The following is a 25,856-nucleotide window of genomic DNA, read 5'->3' as shown; positions in this document are numbered from 1 at the left end:
TGACACAGTGAATGCAATATATAGAAGAGAGAGAGAGAGAGAGAATAAAAAGAAGGAAAGGGGAGATTGGTGTAAGAATAGAAATGAATACAGGTAAACTGCTACATGTTTTTGTTCTTTTTGTGTCTTTTTAAACTCTGTCTTTTTAACGCACTGTGACAGATGCTTCATGTCACAGCGACACAGTTTCATTTGCAGTTCTGGTAGGACGATGGTCATGTGCGAAGCTCCAGTGAACTGAACAAAGTAAATTGGAACAAGAACAAAGCCCATTATTTTTGTGAGGTCAAAGGTCATTGTCTGAGAGGACATCGCTTTCCACTGTGGCCTAGAGAGCGTAGGACAAATGAGTGAGGTCAAGAGATAATTCATTTTAAAATGAAATAGAAAATAAGAGGAGTGCTTTGCTGCAGGTTATGAAGATGATGACCTGTCTCTCCCTCAGCTCACAAGGGATCAGAAACCTCCGGTGCCTCAAAACAGAAACCACAGGTTAACCGCAAAACGGGCGTGAGTTTCACCATGTCTTGTCACCGTGAATGAGTTAGTGTGTCGGGAGTGTGTCTGCGTGGGGGAGTGTAAACATGACATCATTACTCACTGGTTGGGGAAATGCCCTACCCACTGTTCTCACTGGAGGAGAGGAGGACGGTGGATGACATCGTAATGCTCAGTTCAGACTGCAGGCGGAGGACGGCTGGGGCGTCCCAGTTGACAGAGGTGGATGACCCCTCTGTGCCTTTGTCCCCTGCGCTGTCACTGTGGTAGCGCTCGTCCTCCAGCCTTTGGGTGTGTATCTGTGTGACGCTCCAGCAGCGCCTCACGGTGGAGCAGACACGCACACGCAGCTGTCCAGGAGCCCCGCCCTCCTCTCGCTCGCTCCCCCCGTGTCATACCTCGCTCTCCAGGCTGGAGAAATGGGCGGAGCCACGGCGGGAGCACAGGCTCTTGGCTTTGAGCGGCAGGTGGGGCGAGTAGAAGCGGCGAGGCTGTGGAACAGAGCGCAGTCTCTGGTACTGGAGCTTGGCGCTGGCGGTGGCCTTAGCCGCGGTTGAGGCGGAACCAGGGGAGAGCACCCCCGGTGGGGACATCGAGGACGACGAAGGTGGTGGGGGGACTGGCATTGGCAGGGAGGAGCATCCACTTGGTGGGGCCAGTGAAGGCAGAAGAGGTTGTGGGGGCGATGGAGATGGCTGGGTAGCATGTTCTCCCAGCGCTGGCTGCTGCGAGCTGAGGTTGGTCTGACTACCGGACTTTGGCGTGTCGGGTGTCGGGGGCAGGGGCTTGGAGCAGGTACTTCCACTGAAGCTGTGGCAGTGTGGCAGCAGCTCCTCCTGGCTGTGGGAGGGGGCGCCAGTGCCTCTGCGTTTGGGGTGGGCGTGAGGTTGGCCGTGGGTGTACTGGCCACAGGAACATGGGCCTTCCGGATCTCGATCGCGAACTCGGCCCTTCCCCTTACTGCTACCTTTCTTCTCGCCCTTCATGGTGAGCTTATCAACTGACCAGTAGCGCCTTGGGGGAGGAAGGATGGTCGGTGGTGGGGGCCACTGAGGTCCCAGACCTCCGCTCCCTCCACCAGAACCCCACCCCACTCCGGTTCCTGAGCCCCAGAAATCTCCGCTAAGAGCCCATCCTTCTGAGCGGCCTAAAAGCGAGTCATCTCTGCTATTGATGCTCCCCCCTTTTTCCCTAGCGGGGTATGTTCCAAAAAACCAGCCCCCCCCGCCGATCCCGCTTGCCCCCCCAGCCCCGCTACCCTCCCAGTACCTCTCAAAGTGACCAAACTCACCTGATGAGCCCTCGTCAGAGTAACTGTCCTCCGCCTTTACCCTGTCCCTCTCTGATTCGGAGACTGCTCCTCGGCCCCCTGCTCTCATCACCCTCCCCTCCACCTGCTCCCTCTCTTCCTCCTCCTCTTCCTCCTCATCCTCATTTTCGTCCTCGGAGTCCCACTCATGGAAAGAGAGGCCCTCTCTGGTGTGTGCTCTGCCCCGCTCGTAGTGGAGGAGCAGCGGCCGCCTTTCACCTCCATGGCCCCCCGCCTCTCGATCGCCCCCGCCTCTCCGGCGGCGTTTCGAGGACGGGAGGAGGGTGTGAAGAGAGGAGGGTGGAGATCCCGCGGAGGGGACAGCGGCCTCGGTCCCTCCTCCGCTTACCCAGAACTTGACAGAGGACGGTAGCTTGTTGAGGTTGGGGTAGCGCTTGCTGGCTGGCCGCTGTCGGGGGTGTGAGTGGGAGCTCTTGGGTCGTCGCTCTCGACTCCTTCTTCTGCTTTCGCCGCCTTGGTCCTCTCCATCCTCTTCACCTCCATTTCTCCTTCCTCGTTCCCTGTCTCCGTCCCAGGCTGAATCTCGGCTTTTCTCGCCAAATGTGCCGCGGTACTGAGTGGAGAACGAGGAGTACTCTCCCTCTCTCTCACCATCACCCTCTCCCTCTCTCTCGAGCTCCACATCCCCTTCCTCGGGTTCGGAGCGCTTGCTGCCAATTGATTTCTTCCTCTTCTTTGTCTTCACTGCTTTCTTCTTCTTCTTTTTCACCTTCCGGCGTTTCCTCTCCCTGGCTCTCTCACGCTCGCGCTCTTCGCGCTTCTTCCTTTTCTTGTTCTTTTTCTTCTTTTTCTTCTTTTCCTTTTCCTTCTCTTTCTCCTTTCGATGTTTTTTCTCTCTCTTTTTGTCAGTGACGTCAGCCCCTCTGTCCCTCTCTCTCTCACCCCAGGCAGCCCACCACTCCTGCAGCTGAGAGAGCTGGCTGCCACCCCTCTCCCTCTCCCGCTCTCGTTCCCTCTCCCGCTCGCGCTCTCCTTTTGGTCCTCGCGGTTTGCGTGGGGGTATGGGAGGTGGCGGAGGTCTGTGGGTGAGAGAGCATGGGGAAAGAAGGGAGTGATCTCGTTCTCTCTTCTCTGATCGTCCCTGCAGAAGGCTTGACTCCTCGGTCAGCTCGTCCAGGTCCTCCTCTTCTTCCTCCTCAGGTTCATGGTCTCTAGTGCTCCGTGAGGAGGTTGTGGATGTAGAAGAGGGAGAAGTGGAACGGGAGGAGGAGGCTGATGAGGAAGTTGATGTGCTGGAGGTGGAAGATGATGAGGAGGATGTGTACGGGAGTGAGGGAGAAGGGGAAGGCGGAGAGAAAGTAGGGGACAAAGGGACAGGTACAGGGAGTGGGAGAGGGGGCGAGTGGTGGCCCCTTCGGCCCCCTGGCTCCCTCACCCTGTCCCTGCCTCCTCCCCGCCGGCCCAGGGGCAGGATATTTTCATACAAGGGTCCCCCAGAGTCTTTTGGCTTCTTTGGGCCATCTTTGGGCCTTCGTTTCCTCCAGAAGGATGAGGAGAGAGGGGGAGAGGGGTGCAGCAGTGGAGGGTTAGGGGCAGGCGGTGCTGGGGCCTGGCTTTTAGGAGGCAGCCGGGGGGTCCCCAGAGTCTTCACCCCCTTCCCCTGACCCCCTCCGCTGCTACCCACCCCCACCTTCTTCCCTACCCCATGGTCCATGCCCTTCTCCTGATAGAAAGCCACCGTGGCAGGTGGGGGCTGCGGGTGGCCCCTGGGAACAGTTTTGGGGGTCTGGGAGCCTGTTTGCTGTTCCACGCAGGGTCCCAGTCCTTCTGGGTCAATTGGTCCATAATAGCGCTTATATCCATCCAGACCACCTGGCCCTCCACCCCCTGCCCCTGCAGCACCTCCTGCCCATGTAGGGGGCACTTTCTGGGCATAAGGTCCCATGTCTGTGATACCACCTCTCACCCCCATAGGGGTGGCTGCTGGGGCCGTGGCAGTTTTGGGAAGCCTCCAGCGATCCACCACAGCCAATCTACGATCAGGACGTGGGAGAAAGGTGGAACAAGGGAGCGGGGCGCCCATAAGTGGAGCACTGGAGGGCCCATGGACAGGCCCAGAATGTACAACGGCAGGTGGAGACCCAGGAAGGGGGGATTTGTAGGTTTGTGGCGGCTGCTGGGGTTGCTGCTGCTGCGGTTGTTGCTGCTGCTGTTGCGGCACCATGGCGATGGTAGGGTTGCTGACTGCTGCCGTGATAATGTGGGAAGAAGGAGGGGCCTGTACCACTGATGTGTGGTGGGAGGATGGAACAGCACCTTTAGCTCCACCTTGTACAGTCTCGTCTTCAAAATTGCAGCAGCTATACATGCCCTGAATAAGAAAGAAAGAGGGTGTGAGAGCAAAAATGCTTCCTTTTCTTTACCAGCAAATAAATAATTCTCCTCAGAAGATTTCAGGGCTGGCCAAATGTTCCTCGGCATGGATTAAATTTTAATTTTGAGGGATTATGAGACATTAAATCCCCTACAGCCATTGTCTACTCCTAGCAAACTACTGTTCACAACCAGAATGTGAATTTCTTATAAATACATATTGTCTGTGTCACTGTATTGAAAAGAGAAATTCTTTATCCACACCCGCCCCATCCTTGCTCTCTCTCACCCTGCTAAATGCCAGGAGGAAATCCAGTTTTCCAGAATGGGCCATGCAGTGGCGCAGCCTCCAGTAAACCAGGTGTTCCCAGGCAAACACCAATAGGCTCAGACCCATGGCCACCAGCAGCATGTAGAAGACACCAGCCATGTTATCGATGTCCAGCTTGGAGCTCATCACCTCAATCTTATCGTTGTGGCAGATGCCCGAGAGCCAGAGGCGCTCTAGCATTTCAATCTCATCTGGGAGGGGAAAAAAGGCGAATGTTGGAGGAGGCAGGAAAGCAGTGAGAGGTTTTTTTTTTAATGATTGTTATAATATTATAAAGAATATTATGCTAACATAAGACAAGGATGAACATAAGAAGTCAGATATGAAATAAAGAGTGAGACTACATTGTAATAATGTAATGTAATGTAATAATGCAGGGTTCAAAAGAGCAGAATGGAGGAAAAGGACATGGTTGTACAAAACGCCACACAGGGCAGCTCTATTTGTTTGTCATCTAAGCGTTCTTAAGATATTAAAGGTCAAGGGTCAAATGGTTTAGACGAAAGAAACCCAATTTATTTTCTAAGGATATTTAGTCAGAAAGGTCAGCTAGGCCTATAAGATCGACAAGGGCAGTGTTTTTTTGACCGCCAAGGTAAAAAAAAAAAAACATTTCAGAGGGTTGAGGGCTTTTTGTTTTTTCTCAGAGACACAAAAACAATGATTTATATATTCATCATGAATGTAACCAACAGCTGCCACATTTCTAGATTTAAGAGATTCCATTACGTGAAGTTTATTATATCAGACTCATGCAGTCCGACAAGATATCAACATTCTACCATGGTATCGGGTGGAGTGGGTCAGTGTCCACATTACCGTTTTGTTCATATTCTATCATGAGAGCAAGGAGGGGAAGGAGGGGAAGAAGGAGAGAGAGGGGGAGTAAAAAGGTATTTCTTTGTCTTGACATTGCCGCATTGTATCGAGGGAAATGAGTGGATGGAGGGAAAATGAAAAAAGAAAGAAAATGGAGGGAGAGTGGGGCTGAGATTGTGTCATTATGACAAACAGCAGGATCTCCACTTTGGAGAGTGAAGTTTAGGGAGGATAGAGTTTAAGCCCAATAGGACAGTGAGGGCTACAGGCAGAGAGGGTGAAAACATGCAGAGGCTATAAAGGAATAAAAACTGTTGCAGGAAGAGTGAGTGCTGTGAGAGGATGGGTGTGAGTTTGTGAGTGAGAGAGAGAGAGAGAGAGGGAGAGAAAACACTCCAAGGAGATACCTGGTGAGAGAAAATAAAAATGTGACAGCAGGTAAGAGGGAATAAAGAAGCAAAGGAAAAAACAAAGGAAGATGACTAAAGAGTGTGAGATGGTAATCATTTAATTGCTGAATGGTGGTCATCTTGTCAAGGTGGTGAAGTGCACATGTGGCAGGGGAGGCACTCTCTGCGGACTCCTGAGATCTCCACAATACGGCCATTAATCTACAGGAGTGCAGACAATCCATTTCCAGTTGCAATAACACATAAAATAAAACGTTTTGCATTAGCTGCAAGGTAATAAATAGCTTCTCGAAATGTAAAGAAATGTGTAACGCGTAGCCAATACATTAAATGTGTCGTTTTTTTATGTAATGTTGAGGACCCGGAAAGATGGATGATAACGCAAGGATTATAAAATAATAATTATATCCCTCAGATAACAATGCAAATTTATTGACGGTAGAAGGGAGCATTTCTAGTTCCCCAAACCACTCAGGCCAAGTTGAAGCAAAATTCTATTTTTCCCACTTTCAGATCCTGAAATGTCCATCTATGTGTTTTCTGACGCAAAAAACATGGCAAGATAACGGATCATCAGGAATTACAAATCAGCTTCTGCCAATGCACCAGGCCCTCTGATGCCCACACCGACCATGCATCCTGCCCTCCACTATCCTTGCCGTCATCACAAACAAAACCAGTTTTACCTTCTCAGAACCACACGTGACATGCGCCCAACCCTGTGGGAGTTGAGAGGCCAGTTGGCAGCTGGCAAGGTGCTGGCAACCCCTCATAGGCATGTGGGCATGCTTCAGTCAACGTGTTTTACTGCCACCTGAGCTGGGGACATCTGAATGCACGCCACAACAACACTGGCAGGCTGGACTGTTTTTACTGTCTTGTATTAGTCTGGTCCTTTATGTGATCGTATTTATAGCTGACCAGAAAGTTTATAATGTAGTATATGTTACAGCCTGGATATAAAATATATATATGGAAAATGTATGACTCAAACTCTTGCATTACCACTGACAAATTCTAAATCTATGGAAACACTCACATTCCGTAATTCATAGTAATATGTGCATTTTATCAAACAAACAGCCAAATATCAGGTACTTTCCTGTATGGGTTCTTAGCTAAGAAAAGACCTCTGATACAGAAGGATATATGAGGCGATAAGGTTAATTCGGTAAGAGCTTCAAAATGACTGCCTGGGCTTTTAAAGTAATGCTTAACATTTGTAATCCCTCCTGCTAAATATAACGTTCATTGTGCTCCGGAGGATTTTTGAGCACAGCAGAAAAAACAAGAACGGAACGGGGGTAAATTAAATAAAAACGCTTCCATTCATTTCGCATGTAAAGCCGTTTCTCCTGCTCTTGCTGTTTAATAAGGGTGTTAGTTAATCGAACCTGGCACCACACTGGCGCAATGAGTGCATGAGCAGCTCGAGAGGACTCTGGCAGCTGTGCAGTGGGCTTTGTTCCACTCAGCACAACCGAAAGAGGATTTAAAACACACACACACACCCAAACAGAGCGCCGAGTCGAGACAATACGTCGGCGCGTGTGCGGCGAGCTGTGCAAATGACAATTAAAGTGTTTGCCATCAGACAGCCACGGCCGCGTCGAATCAGCGGTGCTCCAACGTGGCAAATCTTCATCCCTCAATCCGTTTTCACTACATTCGGATGGCTCGTGATTGAACGGAGGATACATGACGTATGCCGTAATCGCAATTATCCTGTTATGCTGCAGCCGCATGCCGATACGAAACAGTCTATTATACCGAGAGAAAAAAAATGTTCAGGTTACATCACACGCGAACGTCCTCTTTCCAGACGACCCACCCCCTCCATCCTGACCCGGGTTCTTCGGCTAATCTGCAATGACTATGGCAGCAACGCCAGACATGGTGTGATGATCCTGTAGAACAAGTGACCCCTGAACTAAAGCCTTTTCTTTCCAGCAATCACAACAGGCAGGAGACAGAGATGGAGACAGTACCACTGTCACATGGAGACGCAGCGAGGAAAGCAAGGAAAGTGAGGACAAGAAAGCCACGTGCTCACAAGGACAGCAAAGGAACAATGCGTCTGAGACAGACGTTAGACAGACAAAGGAATGGGCAGGAAGTGACAGAAAGAAAATAGACGTTGGCTCTCCGCTTCCTGTCCTGTTGGGCAACTTCAATCCGCCGCTCTCTTTCATATTTTAGGCTTTGCCTCTTCAGATCTTTGCCTACTGATCCATCTGGCACCCTCTACCCCTCCCCCCCAGCAGCCCTCGAACCCCACACGCCCCGCCGAAGCCGGCGCTCACCATCTCCCACCAGCTGCAGCAGGGCGAGGTCGAGGGGCCGCTTCCAGCGGGAGTTTTTGATCAGCGCAATGCCGTAGCCCGTGGTGGCGAACACCTTCCCCGAGCCGATGGTCATCACCTTACAGCCCTCGTCCTTGCGGGCCATGTAGTTAAGGACGGCAGCATCGTAAATGAACGCATCCAGCTTCCTGCACGGGGGGGGGACAAGAGGACAGTCAGGGTGGACAGAACTAAAACGAGGGACAGAGAGAGGGACAGGCTGAAGGAGAGAACGAAGAACCGAAGGCAGGGTGGAGATAAAGGAGAATCTAAATCAGACACAGGCAGAGGAATCACAGTCACACAGATGCAGACACGAGCCAGGAGAGAAACGGGAGGGAAACGGGGGATTAAAAGTTGAAGCGTATGCATTCGGAGAAAGTGTGCGGTGTGGAGAGGGGGGGTGGCAGGCGAGTGACAGAACACATCTCGTGTTGTGGCACTTTAACTCTGACTGTGAACAGAGCGGTGGGCGGCGATAGCAGCAGGCAGATAGCGGCGGAGATTTAGGAGCGCAGGATTAAGCGCTCGGAGCGCAGGGAGTGACAGCGATGGGAAAAGAAGCTTCTTTTTATTTTATGTGGTGACACGCACCCGGTCTTCAGGTTAACGATGGCCTCCTCCACACCCTTCTGGTTATACTTGACCATGTACTGGTGCATGTCTGGGTAGTTGCTGCGAATGTTCTTCTCCGTGCTGCCATTTGGAACCGTACCGAATTTTAGAGGGGGGTACTGTTCTGTTGGATGCTGAAACTGTTGAAAGAAGAGAGAGAGAGAGAGAGAGAGAGAGAGAGAGTATAGCCATTATTGCAGTTACTGTTATTCTTTTATTAAATTATTCTTTTAGTAGCTGCTGTTCTTCCTTTTGACAATTCAGCGGTAAATTGTTATGCCAATAAAGCACAAGGAAAGAAATGTGAGGCTATAGGCGGAAGAACGGGGAGAGTCAGGATGAGGCAGAGGGGCTGAAGAAGAGCAGGCTTTTCAGGTCATCTTTCCTAGCACACCAGTTCAGACTTGGCAGAATTCACCCACAAACGCGTCCACCGCATACAACTTGGAAAGCAGAACATCTGTAAAGCCTCCGTCTCCTCCACCTGCCTCCAGCATGTAAAGAATTCCATGCGGCAAACGAATTTGAGACAAAGGAAAAATTGGACACTGGGCCCAATTGCTGGAGCATGAAACCACGAGCTGAAGCAAATCACCATAGCATCAAAGGATGACAGTTCACGCCCCAAGAGGGCAGGCCGCTGCGATTGTGTACTCACACAGAACTGAGATATCACCGCAGTCGGTCAGTCCCTACGGGAAATTTATCCTGGCTAAATTGGAATTATAATACAATTGAGCAACAGGTTAATAAGCTGCTAATAGCCTGCCAATGCATCTCTGGAGAAGTGCTGGTGCAAGGCAAGAATGATTAAAAAAAAACGAGCCAGAGCACCAGAAATACATTACAAAGCAACACATTTATCACTCGATGCAATCCCATCCTTAGAGTCATTCCAATAAATTATATCAAACAAAATAATACAATGTGGGTGCCATGCTCTTGTGTTGCTATATAAGGATCCTAAGGTTGTGAAATGTTTACAATGTCCAGGGGGACCTACTGGAACTGCAGTCTCTCCAAGTTTTTACAATTAACACAAATTCATCCAACCTTGAATTTTTGTCCAATCGACACAATCTTTTCCCAAATTGAACCGATATTTATTGTCTCTCGTGAGATTCATCAATCATGGCTGCTGTCACTGCCACCATTCTGCTGCAAATGTAACATTTGCTAATACGCATACACTGGGAGTTGCAATTTTTTACCCAAAAAAACAGTAATGGGTTCTCACTCATTCTAATAGATTTCTCACTGATTAGGCACGAGCCTCTTCTCGTCAATATACAGCACTTTAAATGTAACATTTGTACTCATGCACAAATCCAGCGGGTATCGCAAAACAGACATCCACATGTGTGACAAAAATTCCAACAGAAATGCAGCTAAAGACAATACTATGTCATTCTCACTGGAATTTTTTTTATTCAAACGTTGATTTTTAATTAATTTTAATAAATGTTTGAGTGCAATTTCACTGCAAACGAAGCCTAAAAACATTGCAACGTGCATTGCAATTTTTTTTTAGAAAATTCTGGCATTTCAGGCTGTGCCAATCCCCCCAAAAAACCCAAAACCCTGGAGGGTCTGTGTAGGGACACACAATCACACACACACACACAGTCTCTCACCTTCTTGTCACTAAGGCCAGACACGGTATCAATGTACTCCTCCTGGATCATGAAGGCAGCCAGGTTGGCGGTGTAGCTGGCCAGAAAAATGACAGCAAAGAAGGCCCAGACCAGCACCATGATCTTGCTGGTGGTGCCTTTGGGGTTCTCCACCGGCACCGAGTTATTAAAGACCAGAGCCCAGAGCAGCCAGATAGACTTCCCAATGGTGAACTTGGAGCCGCCGGCCTCTGCATGAGGCAGAGACAGAGAGCAGGAGGGATAGAGAGGGACAGGTAAGAGTGTCAGGGAGGAGAGAAAGGCACGGGTAAGAGGAGCGGATGAGTTAAAGAGTAAAGAGACCTGTTGCAACGCATCGATTTGACACACAGATCGCGCTGAATCGATTCCAAACACATGGTCGACGTGTGAGACCATTTTGTTCCCTCGTGTTTTGTGCACCTTGGAGCACCCTTAAGTTTAATAATGCACTTGAGCACAACGCACAACAGGATGGATGAGACCATGGATTCCAAACAGCATGAGAGGAGAAGTGCAAAAAGATGGATTAGAGAGAAGAAAGTCAGAAAGAGAGAGATGGGGGGAAAGATGGAGGGGGGGCGGGAGGCATATATAAAACCGCAGGAGAAGCACCTGCAGTGTTAAATTATACATAGATCTGAGAAAGTAAAAAAAGAAAGAGGGAGGACTGCAGCACACTGAATAAATAAACAAATGAAAAAATTCTGGACAAGTGATAAATGCTTCCACCGCATTTTTTCGATAACAAAACACACTTTATGACAGCCCACGGCTGCGCTTGGGTACCGAAAGGCATATTTCAAACGGCCCGTCGCAGGCACGTGGCTCAGGACCATCATCAGGAATGACCAGCACTCACTCTTGCCACTCTGCAGGCTACGGTTGTATCCGACGGGGCTGAAAAACTCAAAGATGAACACGGTCACGGCGACAACCGTCAGGCACATGACAAACATCATGACCCACACAGCGGGACTGTAGGGCTCTGGGGGAGAAAGGAACAAGAAAAAAAAAGAAAAAGAAAGAAAATTAAATCAAAGCAACCCTTGAGCAAATAAGAAAGGACAGGCCTGTATCAAATATACCAGAGAATTTAGTCGACTGTCATTGCTTATTTATTGCATCACGTTGACTCTTACAGTGTGTGTCATGAATGGCAAACGTGTGTCTGCGTGTCAGCGCAACAGCAGGTACCACAGCAGCGCCATGAATCAAAGTATCAAGGACGTTCAATAATAGAGTGGACATCATATGAATGGTGGCCTTGGTGCACCCAGTCCAGCATACTCACCGAGGAAAGCAGAAGGGGAGACGGTGCCGTTGCTCCGGGAAACCATGACGCTGATGCCTGTCTCCACGAAGGGTACTGAGAAGTCCACAACCTCCGACCTCTCCTCGTTGATGGTGAGGGAGCCGATGGCCATGTCGGCACGCTTATACACCACCTAGTGCATTGGAGGGTCATCAAAGGGTCGTGTGGTAGTCAGTCCCTTTGCAGGTCATTATGTCTGTACATAATTTTACTTATTGTACACAAAATATCTGGAGAGAAGAAAATTCAGCTGGCACGTTAATGTAATTCTGCCTCCACAGTTAATGAAGGACTGCTGCATTTTTCATCCAGAATACATTTGGCATTTGGCAACCTGACACAGCTTTTTGGTCCTAATAAATAAATCCAATAGCTGTGTTCGCTGAACTCCGCTGGACAGAATTTCATTCCCTCTTAATGATTTAGCTGAGGTCATTGATCAAATATCAAATAAAGGCACTTGCTTTCATTAGTCAATATCGCGAAATCATTAAAAGACCCCATAGTCCCTGTCCTTAAGCCCATGGTGTCTAAAGTTAACACTAAATGAGACCTCTGCTGAAATAATGATGCTATTTCGACGATAGCTGGTGATACGGCTTCTTTAAAAAAAATGAAGATCTCCTCGAGCATGTAAAGATGTTGTAAGAGCCGACGCCTGCCGGAGCCCCAGGGCCATTTCGCAAAAAAAAAAAAAAAAAAAAAATCGAAGAAACAGGGAGGAAAAAAATGATCGTGAGAAAGTAACCTTTAGCCCGACACCCTGGGGGTGCACTGTCACGTCATTGGACGCGCGGCTCCAGGGGAAGATGCTAAAACAGGCTGCAAGTGTGTTGGCGCTAAAAAAAACAGATGCTTCTGATTCCCTAGCAACCGGCTTCACAAAGTCTCCCCCGAGGTTTTGAACATCGCAGCGGGAATTCTCTCGCAAAACAACGGGCCCCAGCGCTCCTCACACCGGGCAAAAGCGTCTCATTCTGCTGGAGAGGACGGAAAGCGTGAGGGGGAACATGAGGATGCATGCGATCGTGTTTGCTTGTGTACATCAGACACGGAAACAGACGGTGAGAGGTCGAGCGCCCGGACCATCATTAGCGACTCATAAGTCCCCAGTGACAAGAAGCGTGGTATTTCGCTGCTAGGCCCGAAGGCACAAGCCGCATGAGGACGCGGTATTCCGGGAGGACAAGGACATCCAACCAACACGCCATCGGGCAGGTCCGCCACTGTGCCTGCCACAAACTAAACCAATTAGCACAGGTCAAAGGACCAGAGAGAGACACAATAAAGCGGTCCTCTAATGCCAGCCTTCACCTCTTCTCTACACACATCCAGGAGCACGCACAGCAGCAGGTCACTGAACATCTCCAAATAGAGAGGATTTGTTTTTTACCGCAGCCTTACCTCTCCCACCATGCCGTTCCAAACCCCATCAATCTTTTTTCCATGCTTCCCATTGGTCACCAGGTAGAGGTCGTAGGTGAAACCCACAATCCTGGCCAATCGCTTGAGGATATCGATGCAGAAGCCCTTGCAGCACTGCTTCAGAGGAGCCACGCCTTCCTGCAGTGCACTGGGGAACACAGTGGGGATGAGACAGGAGAGAACACAACAACCGTAACACGATGCCAAGTTTTAAAAATAAATAAAAGGTGAAGAAGTGCAGTAAATGGATTTTTTTTTTTTTTTTACGGGGAGAGACAGGAAAGGAGATGAAGGTTGAAAAAAAATGACAACGTGCCATCTCTTTACCCATCTATATTCCAGCCCCGGTCGCCTTTAAGGTTAATTCATCCTGTGTGTCTGAGACATTGAGATGGAGACATTTGTCCTTTGGGTGAAGCGCAGAGGCAGGCATTACATCGGCACGTCACGCCGGCCATTAAAACATATTAATCCTCTCGTACCCTACACACGTTCCCAGAAGCGGGACAAATTACACGCTGGCCTGGGTGTGAAAGGAAGTGTCAGGAGGCAAACTCAACACGAGAAGGAATCTGAAAAGGTATGGGGGCTTTACACGGCCTCGAGTCCCTAACATCCCCGGTGGTGTGACCCAGCACTGAAGGACAGAGGTTAAAAACAAATGAAAGGCTGCCCTTCGATTGAAAGAGAATTCCTCTCTACACATTTCTGAATTCGTTTTGGGAAGACAGAGATCCACTTTGATGTAGAACTGACATTTTTTTTTGCTTAAATCACCAAACATTTTTAATCAAAATTTAATTTAAAAAAGAAAAAGCTCGATTCTTTACAGGTCTAACCTGATATTGAGAGATCGTCGACAGGGCACGGAGTCTCGGATGCAGGTTCCCGATGCCGGGTCGGCCAGTTCAACGATGACAAAGGGACGTTCCTCCAAGGTGACCACGCGCAGGTGTTGGGCATCGTCCGGGGGCTGCAGGAACGGGCCGTACCGGGACCAGGACATGTACCGCAGCCGCAGCGCCCCGTTCTCCCACGATCCTACCTGGGACCACACACAGCACGGCTCAGCGCAACTTTGTGCCAAGCCCGGCAGATAAGGGCAAGCGGCGCAGGTTGGCTCCGGCACACATCTAGCTTTAATTATGAAGCCCTTTTCGCGATGCCGTGGCAGTGACTAAGGACTCTATGGTGAGCAGCCCCACGGCCGGGAGGCAGTGAAAAATGAGCCGCGGTTTTATGCACTTTCCTCTGCAGGCGCACTGCTGGGGGACTGAGTGTTTCGTTAAGTGCTCTGTGACAGAGAAAGGTCAGGGACTCTCCTGCTCTGATGCCGAGCAAGGAGGGTCCAGCCAACGCACGGTGCACGGGGAAGTTGGATTGTTGTGCCGTGGGACTGCATTTTGGAGGTGTGTTTGAAGGACACTGCTGTATATGGTAGACGTGACGTAAACAAGGCCACAGCAGTTGAACCGCGGCGTCATCCGAATTAAGCTCAATTCCATTCCATTCCATTTACTATACTGAGAACCATTTCATCCACTGAGGGCATTTTTCCAGCAATTGGGCATAAAGATCAAACGCTGAGTTAGTCTTGGAAATGAAAATGAAAAAATACACAAAAGCAGCAGTGAGCATACGTCGAGTATTTCCATCTCAGATATTACAGATGACTGCAGCACAGCTCACTTCTGAATTGATGCAGGGTAAGTTACTAAATGTTCACCCTTGTCATCATGCACTTACATTCGAAAAAAATGTATGGGAATAGAATATTTTAATACTATTATAATACAAATGCTGTAATTTAAATCTCTATGCCTAATATTTAGAATTAGGATATAGACATAACATATAGACATAGAAATAGCTGGTGAGCTTTCTCCATATAGCATGAAAAGCTGCCATTGCGAGGTACTCTTTTCAGCTCAGCTTTTTCCTTTGCACAATATGAATGTGGAAAAACACAGAAATAATGCTTGATGGCTTGTCAGCCGTCTAGTTGAAAAAGTTCTAGTTCTACTCTTAATGCCATCATGTCAGAAATGCTTCTGTGTTAGATTGTGGATAATGTGTTCTGTCTGCCATAATTACATGCGTCATTAGTGGAGTTTGTTCTGTCCTCACTTGCAGCGTCTGACAGAATATTTTTAAAGTTGATCAGCAGTGAAAACTGCCTTTTTTACAGCAGCAAATAAATAAATACAGCAGAGAAAGAAAAGGCAGCTGAACGGGTCATGTATGAAAATCCCTGACCACGGACATTAAGAAGGCACATTTAAATAATTTACCACATGATGCAACAAAACCCAAAAATCCGGTGATTTAAGCCATTGTTTGTCACTTTTCTTAAAAGCACCCTTCTCCTGTGTTTTATGCAAATTCTGAATGAATAACAGGTCAAAGATGGCCTGATATGATTAAATATTAAAAAGCACACTTCATTGAAAAATACCTTTTAATGCATCAAATACTCAGATTTTCCTTTTTACAGCTAGTATTTACCCCAACACCACGTGACATTTGACCAAAAGATTTAGCATAGAATGATATTAATTATGATTGGTATTAGTCATTTCGGAGCACCATATTATATTAAAATTACAGATCTCCTAAATGTCACCCTTTCGGTCTTTAGTATCTACTGTAGTAATACTGTAATGTCTTGCATTCTAAATTATTATAACTGTAGTTCCTAAAATAATCCACATCAAAATCTACACACTGAACACAAACCCCCAGAGGCACTACTGACCTGAGCTAATCGTTGGCAACGGTCTACAGACCTCCTTCCTCAACCGTGCCCAGGCAGAAGCCAAGGTAATCGGCCGAATCGTTTTGAAGAGCCCATTAAATATTCAATAAAACCCGAGACAGCGCGTATAAGGTAGGTGTAATGGGCACATAGCTGGAGTGAAATAAGTGTCTGTCTGTCCCCTTATTCTTATTCGGCGCTCAATGAGACTGGAGGGCCGAGGCAGAGGCTAATTGAAAGGGATTCAAAAGAAACGTCGACGGCCTCTGCGGGTTGACTCCTGTAGGGCCTTACCTATGTCGAGCGTAATGGTTTTAGAAGCCATGGTGGTGCCGTTATTGTAGTTTGAAATCTTTGCAAAAGTCCAAATTATCACGGCGGCCCAGGTTCCTTTGTACTTGGTCTTGAGTGTCAAATGAAATCACTGAGCAAGTCATTTTTTGGAATAAAAAAGCAACGTGGAATTGGGATAGATGCACAAGTCGTGAATATCATTTCATAGAAAACCCGAAGCATGAAAAACCAAAAATAGATGCAGAGGTGGTGAGAGGGGAAATGCTGTTTTAAGCTGAGATGTGTATCATGACATGAGCCAAGCGCCCAGCCGTACAGGTGACATCCACCTGTACCTCCGCATAAAACGCAGCTCTGTAAAATATGCATGGCATTTCAGAAGTAGCGGAGCTGTGCAGGCTGAGGGATTGTGTGAGGGTTTCTTTTTTTTTTTACCCATTCGAGCAGGGGGGAAAAACTTTGCTTGCTCAGAGATCTAAATGCTAATGACATGATGCTCTCACTGTCATGTCAGGATCGGCCTCTTTTCTGTTTCCAAATATTCTTTGGGGGATTTTTTTTTTCCCTTCCTCTCACACTGTGCTGAGGGCCTTGCGTGTCAGAAACAGGAAGACGTCTTAACTCATGCAGGCTGAGACCAAGGGCCAAGAAAATGATCAAAACCATGAGAGACAGGAGACCTGACCAAGAATAACAAAGCGCTTAAAGTGAGTCTACTGTACACACATGCAGCAATGAAGGAAGCAGCACTGCAAAAAGATCCGATCGCTCGATGAGCACTTGGTGTTGATCCTCACAACACGCCTGCAAGCTGTCGTCCTACAGTAATTCGGGAGCAGAAATTATTTTAGGAAAGCCACCACTGGCCTACACGTTTCCATTTTTAAACCTCGCCCTGCACATATCTTGTTGTCAGATCAAAGCTCTGACACGTCTTCTGTGTACGTTTTTTTTTCTACTTTGACCATTTCCACTTTTCATCAGTCACACTTGAACTACTTTCATTGAGAGAGCTAATGCAATAGAAAGGGGTGTAATAGAAACTCCAGGCTGAGTTTAAAAACTGAGAAGAAAATGGGAGTGACAGTAAAACAAAACGGGACTTGAAAGAAAAATCAAAGACAAAATGAAAACTTGTATAATTATCACATGATTGTCAGAACCTTGTAAATAACAATAGAATTGCAATATAACCCAATACGCTTCATCATTAATGTATGGCTGCAGGTCTACCTCTGAATGCCATCCAGGATCTACAACTAATACAGGTTTTCAACCTTCCCAAATTCTCCCACACCACCGCACTGCCACGCTCCCTCCACAAAAATACTCATTCAGATTCAAAATACTGATGCTGGCCTACAAAGCCAAACATGGAGAAGCACCATCCTACCTCAGACCCCTTATTATACCTCGCACTCTCCAACCCTCCAGTACTGCTCGCCCTCCAGTACTGTTCCCTCAACTGCTGAAGGTACGAAGAAGACACTCATCTAGACTCTTCTCTGTCTTGGCCCCTCGGTGGTGGAATGAACTTCCCCTTGAGGTCAGAAGAGTTGAGTACTTTCAGACGGCAGCTTAAGACTGAATAAAGGCTTCTTGCAAATGCCATAAATTTACATTTACGGCATTTATCAGACAGCCTTATCCAGAGCGATTTACAATCAGTAGTTACAGGGACAGTCCCCCCCTGGAGACACTCAGGGTTAAGTGTCTTGCTCAAGGACACAGTGGTAGAAAGTGGGATTTGAACCTGGATCTTCTGGTTTATAGGTGAGTGTGTTACGCACTAGGCTACTACCATCCTTATTGTAAATGTAAATCTGCAATATCGCCCATATTGTTGCAGTCAGGTGTCATAGTTACGGGTCATTAAACTCTAATTAGAGTTAGAGTTTAACTAGAGTTTAACTACTAATTAGGGCTATACTCCACTATACACAGTGGTGCATGACACTGAGACACTGAGACACTGAGACACTGAGATACTGAGATACTGAGACACTGAGACGAAGACCTGGAGCGAAAAGCTAAATGAGCGTCTCTCAACCTTTTAGCGAGCCTGAGGCAGCGTGATTTCGGAGAAGCCTCGCCGTGTACTTTCACCCTTCCTCCCACCCGGGGGTGTGCCGCCACATTCGTCCCACTCTGTGCCTCTTCCTCGTGGTATTGTGCTGATTCCTGCACCCCCTCTCCACCACCGCCTCACTTCTCTTGATAGTTCTACTGCGCGGCACTGAGTCTTGGTTAAATCCTTCCCCATTCAGCTTAATTTCAAGTGGGGAAAAAAAAAAAAAACAATTCAAAGAGCAGACTGCAAAATCCATTTCCAATTTCTCTCCTAAAAGAAATGGACTTTCTCCCGATTCCAGGCGAGCTGAAGTGGGGTCACGGCGCATGACTGTACTGTATCACCACTCTGTTACCGTTCTATTGATTTTGTTCTGTCCGCTTTAGTGTAGCTACATATGCTGAAGCGTATTCTGACTTTCAGACCAGCTCACTCTCTTGTCAGAGGAATCCATACAATCACACATCTTTTTATATTGCTCTGCTTTTATATCAACACAATTCACAATTCATCATTTACCAGATGGCCTTATCCAGTAGTTACAGGGATAGTCCCCCCCTGGAGACACTAAGGGTTAAGTGTCTTGCTCAGGGACACAATGGTAGTAAGTCGGGTTCGAACCTGGGCCTTCTGGTTCATAGGCGAGTGTGTTACCCGCTAGGCTACTACCACGCCATATCAAATTGTGTTTTCCTATTTCTGGGTGCCGCCACAGAACGTCTTGCTTGTTTTCTGATGGGGCAGCCGCGTCGCTCTCTGCTCTTTGTTTAATAGCTTTTGTGTGTTTGTGGGTCAGGCGGGTCTCCAAATACGCTGCCACCGTGGGTGAAGCACTGCCCTGAACGCCACTATCTGCCCTGCCAAAAAAACAAGACAACAACCATAAGCCGGTCAGGCTATAATTTACACAGCTAATCAAGCAGGCCTTGCCGACCACTGAGGGCAAAGCCTTCATCCGCAACCGTGGCGCCCTGCCCTGGGAACTCATGATGTAATCGATAGTTCCGCGTCTGTATTTGTGAAATGTCATCCAAGAACTGCTCTCGGTAAAAAAAAAACTGCATTAAGTCAGGTACATATGGAATTCCCGGAAGTGTTTTCATTTACATTTACGTCATTTATGAGACGCCCTTATCCAGAGTGACTTTAATCAGCAGTTACAGGGACACCCCCCCCATCCCTGGAGACACTGAGGATTAAGTGTCTTGCTCGGGGACACAAGTGGGATTTGAACCTGGGTCTTCTGGTTCATAGGCGAGTGTGTTACCCACTAGGCTACTACCACCCTCGATTTTTGGGTTTTACCAGGGCTGCATCAAGTGGAGACTAGTGTGGACAAATATCCCAGAATGCATTTCCCAAATAATTGGATTGAATGGAAAGGGTGGAACTGACAACTCAGCGGCTCTGTAAATGATAGAAACAGAAACATAACACCAGCTTGTGTGGCCTCGTTTTCATTTAAACCGTATTGCGTATTGGTCATATTTTTGCAGCGCTATACGTTCTTCACAGAAAACAAGCCAAAGCCGAGGAATTTTAAATGTGCGGACCACCAAGACAACGCTTTGACAACCTATTTGGTTTCATATTAAATCGAATGTTTGGTTCTTACGTCCTCCCAGCCTCTGTCAGGGTTGTAGGAAATGACGTCCAGAAATGGGTTGGCCAGGTAGCCATCGCTGTTGAAGGAGTAATCCCGCCCTGCGATCGTGATATTGCTGAAGTATCTGAGATAGAGGGGGGAGGGGAAAAAAAAAAACCAATCTCTAAATGAAAAGACCTCAAAAAGCATAATGACCCGTGCCGAAAAACAGGTTATGCGGAGACCCCAAATGCATGCTGGGATGCTCCGCACACATTTAGATGAATGTTTGTGCATCCAGCCACCGTGAAAACCCACACCCTCCACAGCCGACCGCAGGAAGTGACAGTAAACAGTGAGTGGAGTGGAAAAGCGGGCCTCGTTTATCGAGCTCGCCGCCCCTACTGAGTCGGACGTTAGTCGTGCTATTTTACCCAGCACCGCCTCGCCCTCCTCGCGATCTATAGTTCCATCTGAATAGTAAAATATCAGGGCTCGTTTTGCAGATCGTTTTACCCCTCTGGTTAAGCTGATATTTACAGCAACCGTGAGAAATTGGCAACGCGCCCTTCGGGGGGGGTTGTAAAAACCCGATAAAACAGGTTGTGATGAATGGAATCAGAGGGAAGTACATAAATGACTCATTTGCCGCGAATGGGATCGAGGACGGGAAATGCACTTAGAAGAAAACAGGTGTCGCGGCACCATGCACAGCCCCGCTGCCTTACTTCATCCTGCCGTGGATTCGATGTGTGCTGTTGGCGTCCGTTTGGCAGTTGGTGACAAAGTTGGGCCCTCCCACCCCGCCGTAGTCCCTGCGCAGCGCCACGGCCGCGTGGGTGAGCATGGACACGCCGCGCGCGATCCTCTTGCGGGGCTCGTCCCTCCAGCCCTGCGGCCGCACGGCGAACAGCCGCTTGGGGAGGCCTTCCAGGTCCAGGCCGGACAGGGCCGGCCCCACGGCGAACCACATGTGGGAGGGGCCGGCCTGACCCGCTGCCCAGGCAGCCCGAAACACCAGCTCGGCCTCCTCCTGAGAGCAGTACAACAACCTGACCTGGAGGAGAGGAGAGGAGAGGAGAGGAGAGGAGAGGGAGAGGAGAGGAGAGGAGAGGAGAGGAGAGGAGAGGAGAGGGAGAGGAGAGGAGAGGAGAGGAGAGGAGAGGAGAGGAGAGGAGAGGAGAGGAGAGGAGAGGAGAGGAGAGGAGAGTCACAGGCCACGATCAAAGGAGAAGAGGAAGGGGATAAAGGGGAAATGCAGAGAGAGGAAAGAGAAAAAGAACAGAGTTATAAGGGGAATAATAATATTTGCATACATGTCTGATGACTCTGGAGCAGAGAAGTCATTACTTCTGTGCCTGAGGATCATCTGAGAAAAAGAAGGAAGGAAAAGAAAATGGAAGGAAGGAGAGAGAGAGTAAAATGAGAAAAGAAAAGGACAAGACAGGAGAGAAGGAGATGGAATGTACGGAATAATGGGAAAGCAGAAGGAAAATAAGGGGGGGGGGCCTGAAGGACGGGAGACGTTAAGTAAGAATTTTGACTGTTGAACCTTTATTGAATTTCAAGCTGTAATGTTTTGGCAAAAACAATTCCAGTCGACCATGCCAATAAAGTTTCATTTAAACAGAGACGGGCAGAGAGAGGAACAGTAAAAGGAAATGCCAATGAGAGTGACGGAAAGGAAGAGGGGAACTTAATGAAAATGCATATGTGCGGTGTGGGCGAAGCAGAGTGTGTCTGTGTGTGAGGGACAGACAGAAAGAAAATTAATGAGGATGTGAGTGTTTCTGTGTGTGTGTGTGAGAGAGAGATCTGAAATGATAGAAAAAACACAGAGAGGTGGAGAAAAGAGACGTTCGGTGCAAATGGACCCGGCTTGGCCCTGGAGAGCAGTGGCCGTGAGCGGACGGGGACACGATTCGGTGATATTGCGAGTGAAGGAGAGCTGCTTCGCCGTGATGCCGCGGCCATAATTGAGCGAGTCCAGCTGCTGGTTCCAGGCAGGGTGAGGGTTAATTCGGCGCGCCGCAATGGCCACTGTGTTATATTAACAGTGACATGGGCCCGGACAGGACCCAATGAATAGAATAACACAGGCGGCTGGCTGCACAGGCCACATTAGAATGGTGGCGCGGAGTCTCAAACTAACGTAGACAAGAACACAAAGCACAGAGGCGAGACAGCGAGAGGAGGAGGAAGGCAGCAGGGGAAGAGGAAGAGGAAAAATACACAAGGGCAGAAAGGGGGAGAGGGGAGAAAAGAAGGAAAACGAGGAGGAGGCAGGGGCTGAACACAACGAGAGAGGAAATACAGACTCGGAGAGGACAAAAGGGAAACAGGATGGAGGAGAGGAGGAAAAGAAGAAGAAGGAGGTGCAGGAGCGAGAGACGAGATTGATGAATGGAGAGGAAATGCTAGGAGATAAAGACACACACCAGTCACTGAATGAAATATGGGAGAGAAAGCGAGTGAGAGAATGGCCAAGTGAGTGAATGAATGAAGGAATGAATGAATGAGCAAACTAATTAATTAATAAACAAACTACCAAATTAATTTATCAAATGCATCAATCAACAATGTATGAAGGATTGAATGAACGACTCAATGAATTTACATGTGAATTAACTAATGAATGATTCCATCAATTAATTAACTACTAAATGAAAGAACGAATGAACTAACAAATTAACAAAAGCAAGTGAGAACAAATGGATAGATGAATGAATCAATCAGTGAATAAGAAGCAAATAAACAAATTGATTTATTTAGTAAATATTTAAGAAAATAAATGAATGAATGAAGAAAAAATTAATGAATTAACAAATTACTGAAATTACCAAATGAATGAATTAATGAATGAGCACATGAATGAAATTACCAAATGAATTAATGAATGAATGAATGAAGAAAAAATTAATGAATTAACAAATTACTGAAATTACCAAATGAATGAATGAGCACATGAATGAAATTACCAAACGAACGAATGAATGAATGAATGAACAGATTGCTGAAATTACCAAATGAATGAATGAATGAATGTATTAATGAATGAATGAATGAATGAATGCTCATACCTGCGCCTCGTTCTCTTTCAGCAGCCGTCGCGTGCGCGCCCCCCCAGGGTCATCAGTCAGATTCAGCATCACCACGCTCTTCTTCTCCCAGCCAATAAACGAGCCATCCGTCAAGCCTTCCACCACTGACAGGAAGTCCTGGTAACCATGGTGACGGGTGGTCACCACAGAGAAGGCCGTCCAGTCGTACTCCTCCAACACTTCGAAGATCACCTCCAGCTGGAGCGCAGTGGAGGAGCTGAACTGTAGGAAGATGGCACCTGTCTCCTGCGAAGTGGATTATAGCCTAAATGAAAACTACATTTCCCAAGACAGCAGTCTATTTATTAGCTGAGTGTGGGTCCTGGGGAATCGTTCTTTATGGTTCTTTTTATGAGAAGCAGCCGTAGTAACTGCGGGCGAGGATGTTGAAATTGTGAAGACGCGGTGGTCTCTCATGACCACTGAAGTAAGTCGCATACGGATCTAAATTTTATTCGGAGGCAAGCAGCGCACAAGAGAGGACGCTTCAAAGGCACTTTATCAAACAGATCCCGCCATTTCTCAAGAGAAAATCGTTTTTAGACATGTTAGAGACAATGTAGTTAAGTTTCTTAGTTTTGTTTCCTTGGCTTGGCAGCAAAGGGCCCGTTCAGATGTGCCTGTGATGTCAATTGGCCACACAAATCCCGCACACGCTCGCCGCCGCTCAATACGCTGAGGCCTAATCAAAGGCCGCTAAATGCTAGCCCGAGCGAGGGTGTTTACAGAGCAAAAAAAAAAACCAGACGAGGGATCGACCCAAAACCCTGCGGCGATGATGTCTAACCCCCGACTCTCCCAACTCGGCTTCATCCACCCTCCAATCACAGCCGCCCCGCGGCCCTTGCCCCTCGCGCCGCCGCTGAGGCGGGGGGGAGCGGACAGGCCTCCACATTACCCACAGCAGGGGCCCTTTGCCAGGCTTAACTGCCAGGCGCAGGGTCCTTGCATCACACTACGCCGCATCAAAACTCACAGCGGCGCGCCTAGCACTTCCAGTGGCAGCTGAGCATCCGCGACGTGGCGGCTCAGGATGTGAGGGCTGCTTGCGAGCCACCCGGCCCATTGTCCCGCCGGTGCTTAAACCGTGAGGGTAAGCAATGTAAATAGGCTGCTTCTTTTGCAGCGTATTAGCTTGTTGATCCAGATGCTTTCATCGTATGTTCCAGATGCCTTCAGTTCAGGACATCTGGCTCATCTGTTTCCTTGCAGTTTCTTTTGGGGATTGGAATATGATTTGATTCTGACGACTTGCACTGGAGTTAGCAGGAGGATCTTATTTTTTTATACATTTTACATAATTTATCAGACAGCCTTATCCAGAGCGACTTACAATCAGTAGTTACAGGGACAGTCCCCCCCTGGAGACGCTCAGGGTTAAGTGTCTTGCTCAGGGACACAATGGTAGTAAGCGGGATTTGAACCCGGGTCTTCTGGTTCATAGGCGAGTGTGTTACCCATAATGACGAGCACAAATCTTAAGCGAAATGTGACAAGTAAAAAAAGGAAAGGGAAAGAAACAAGGCTGCGGCCTACCTGTGGGATCCTCCCCAGGCCTGCGCCGCCACCGACAGCCACAACCGGCAGGCCCGTCTGGGCTGAGACGAACTCTAGCATGGGGGCCAGGGGTCCCCAGGCGTGGGGTGGGGGTCTCTCCTCCTCATACACCAGCCCCTGGAGTGGCCTGGCCGCCAGCAGGTCACACAGCTGAGAGAGCAGCGTCCTGGGACTGCTGTCATTCACCTAGATTCACGTTCAGCAAACTTCTCATTACATTAAACATGAAGCAACCAAATAAATCACGTTGAAATGACTGTGAGCTTTGTTGTGAGTTTTCATTCAGAAATTCACAAAATTGGACTGAGCTAATTAAACTTTAACTTGTGAAGTCAGGAGAAAGGCCCTGCCAAAAATGGCCAAGCACCATAAATGGACAGGCGGCCACGTCCCCACCAACTGACCTGCAGCCAGATGACATTGGCAGAGCCCCACTGCGTGACCACACTCTCTCCCAGGCTGCTATGGACCCGGCCGAACCCCGGGTACAGGACCCTTCCCCCAGACCCTGACGCAGCCGCCTCCGCCTGTACGGTGGCGCCGGCGTGGATCACCACGATGTTGAAATGCATGGATGCGGCCGGGTCGCGCTCGCGCTCACGCTCCCGCGGGCGGAGCAAGAGGTGAGGCGAGGAGTCGGCCAGCCCCGCCCATTCTGTGAGGATCAGTAGGAGAGAGAAGGCGGGTATCACAGCCATGACAACTGACCGGGAGGGGGGGGGAGCTGAGCTGCGGAGTGCACAACAAGACGGTGCCTGGAGAAAGAGAGGAAGACAAAGACAAAGGGGATGAGTGTGACCCGACGGAGGAGAGGAGGAAGACTGAAAGTGCAAAGGAAAATTACAGGAAGACGGGACAGAGTGCCTGTGGTGGGAGCTATTTAGACAATAATAGAGTGAGGTGGCAATGAGTGGAGGAAGGGGGGGACAAAAAACAAGAAGGGACAGGGAGACGGGGGAAGAGGAAACAAGAGCAAATAAAGACAGGAGGAAAATACAGAAGGTGTAGTAGAAATGGGGTACATGTTGAGGGAGCTACACGAGAGGGGAAATATAAAAACCCAGGGAAGAAGAGACAGACCGAGGGAGGGATGGATGGATGGATGGATGGATAGAGTTATAGTGTGGGCGTGTAAATAGCAGACAAAGATAAGGAGCCTGCATAGATTATAAGGACAATTAAGATAACCATAATCTCCCACGCTCGGCATTAAACGAACACATAGGAACCCGCTGCAGACATTCACATGACAAAATGATTGACTGAAAGATATGGGGGTTAATGCGGTGCGTGTATACACACACACACACACACACACACACACATATATATACTCATGCGCATTGTAACAAATCATTTTTAATTTACATGCGATGTCAATCCCCCCCAACCCTGCCCGCCCTCGTTCTCTGCTCCAGCCTCCCCATCGCTCACGCCCCCTTT

General features: G+C 48.4%; 1 protein-coding gene across 1 annotated transcript; it reads right to left on the bottom strand.

Moving 5' to 3' along the window:
- Positions 1–617: 617 nt before the first annotated feature.
- grin2db (glutamate receptor, ionotropic, N-methyl D-aspartate 2D, b) lies at positions 618–24,716 on the bottom strand. Its single transcript, XM_028979229.1, has 16 exons — positions 24,393–24,716; positions 22,836–23,102; positions 20,484–20,812; positions 19,786–19,900; positions 13,890–14,095; positions 13,030–13,198; positions 11,605–11,758; positions 11,173–11,298; positions 10,293–10,522; positions 8,638–8,798; positions 8,005–8,192; positions 4,431–4,663; positions 3,543–4,139; positions 3,459–3,461; positions 897–3,428; positions 618–797 (listed from the first exon to the last, which is right to left on the bottom strand). The coding sequence occupies exons 1-16, from the start codon at positions 24,471–24,473 to the stop codon at positions 618–620; spliced, it is 5,571 nt and encodes a 1,856-aa protein (XP_028835062.1). The 5' UTR covers positions 24,474–24,716.
- Positions 24,717–25,856: the final 1,140 nt, after the last annotated feature.

The sequence above is a fragment of the Denticeps clupeoides genome, chromosome 5 (assembly GCF_900700375.1).
Source record: "Denticeps clupeoides chromosome 5, fDenClu1.1, whole genome shotgun sequence".
Classification (NCBI taxonomy): Eukaryota; Metazoa; Chordata; class Actinopteri; order Clupeiformes; family Denticipitidae; genus Denticeps; species Denticeps clupeoides.
The sequence above is the reverse complement of the archived record's forward strand: the minus strand, read 5'-3'. Positions and strand labels throughout refer to the sequence as shown.

What these genes read in the sequence shown, in the direction of transcription:
- grin2db (XM_028979229.1), bottom strand. Translation starts at nt 24,473, where the DNA reads ATGCTAGAGTTCGTCTCAGCCCAGACGGGCCTGCCGGTTGTGGCTGTC. An exon ending in CGACGATCTCTCAATATCAG is followed by an intron (nt 13,199 to 13,889) that starts GTTAGACCTGTA and finishes TGTGTTCCCCAG; the next exon opens with TGCACTGCAGGAAGGCGTGG. An exon ending in ATCGTTAACCTGAAGACCGG is followed by an intron (nt 8,193 to 8,637) that starts GTGCGTGTCACC and finishes CCCCCCGTGCAG; the next exon opens with GAAGCTGGATGCGTTCATTT.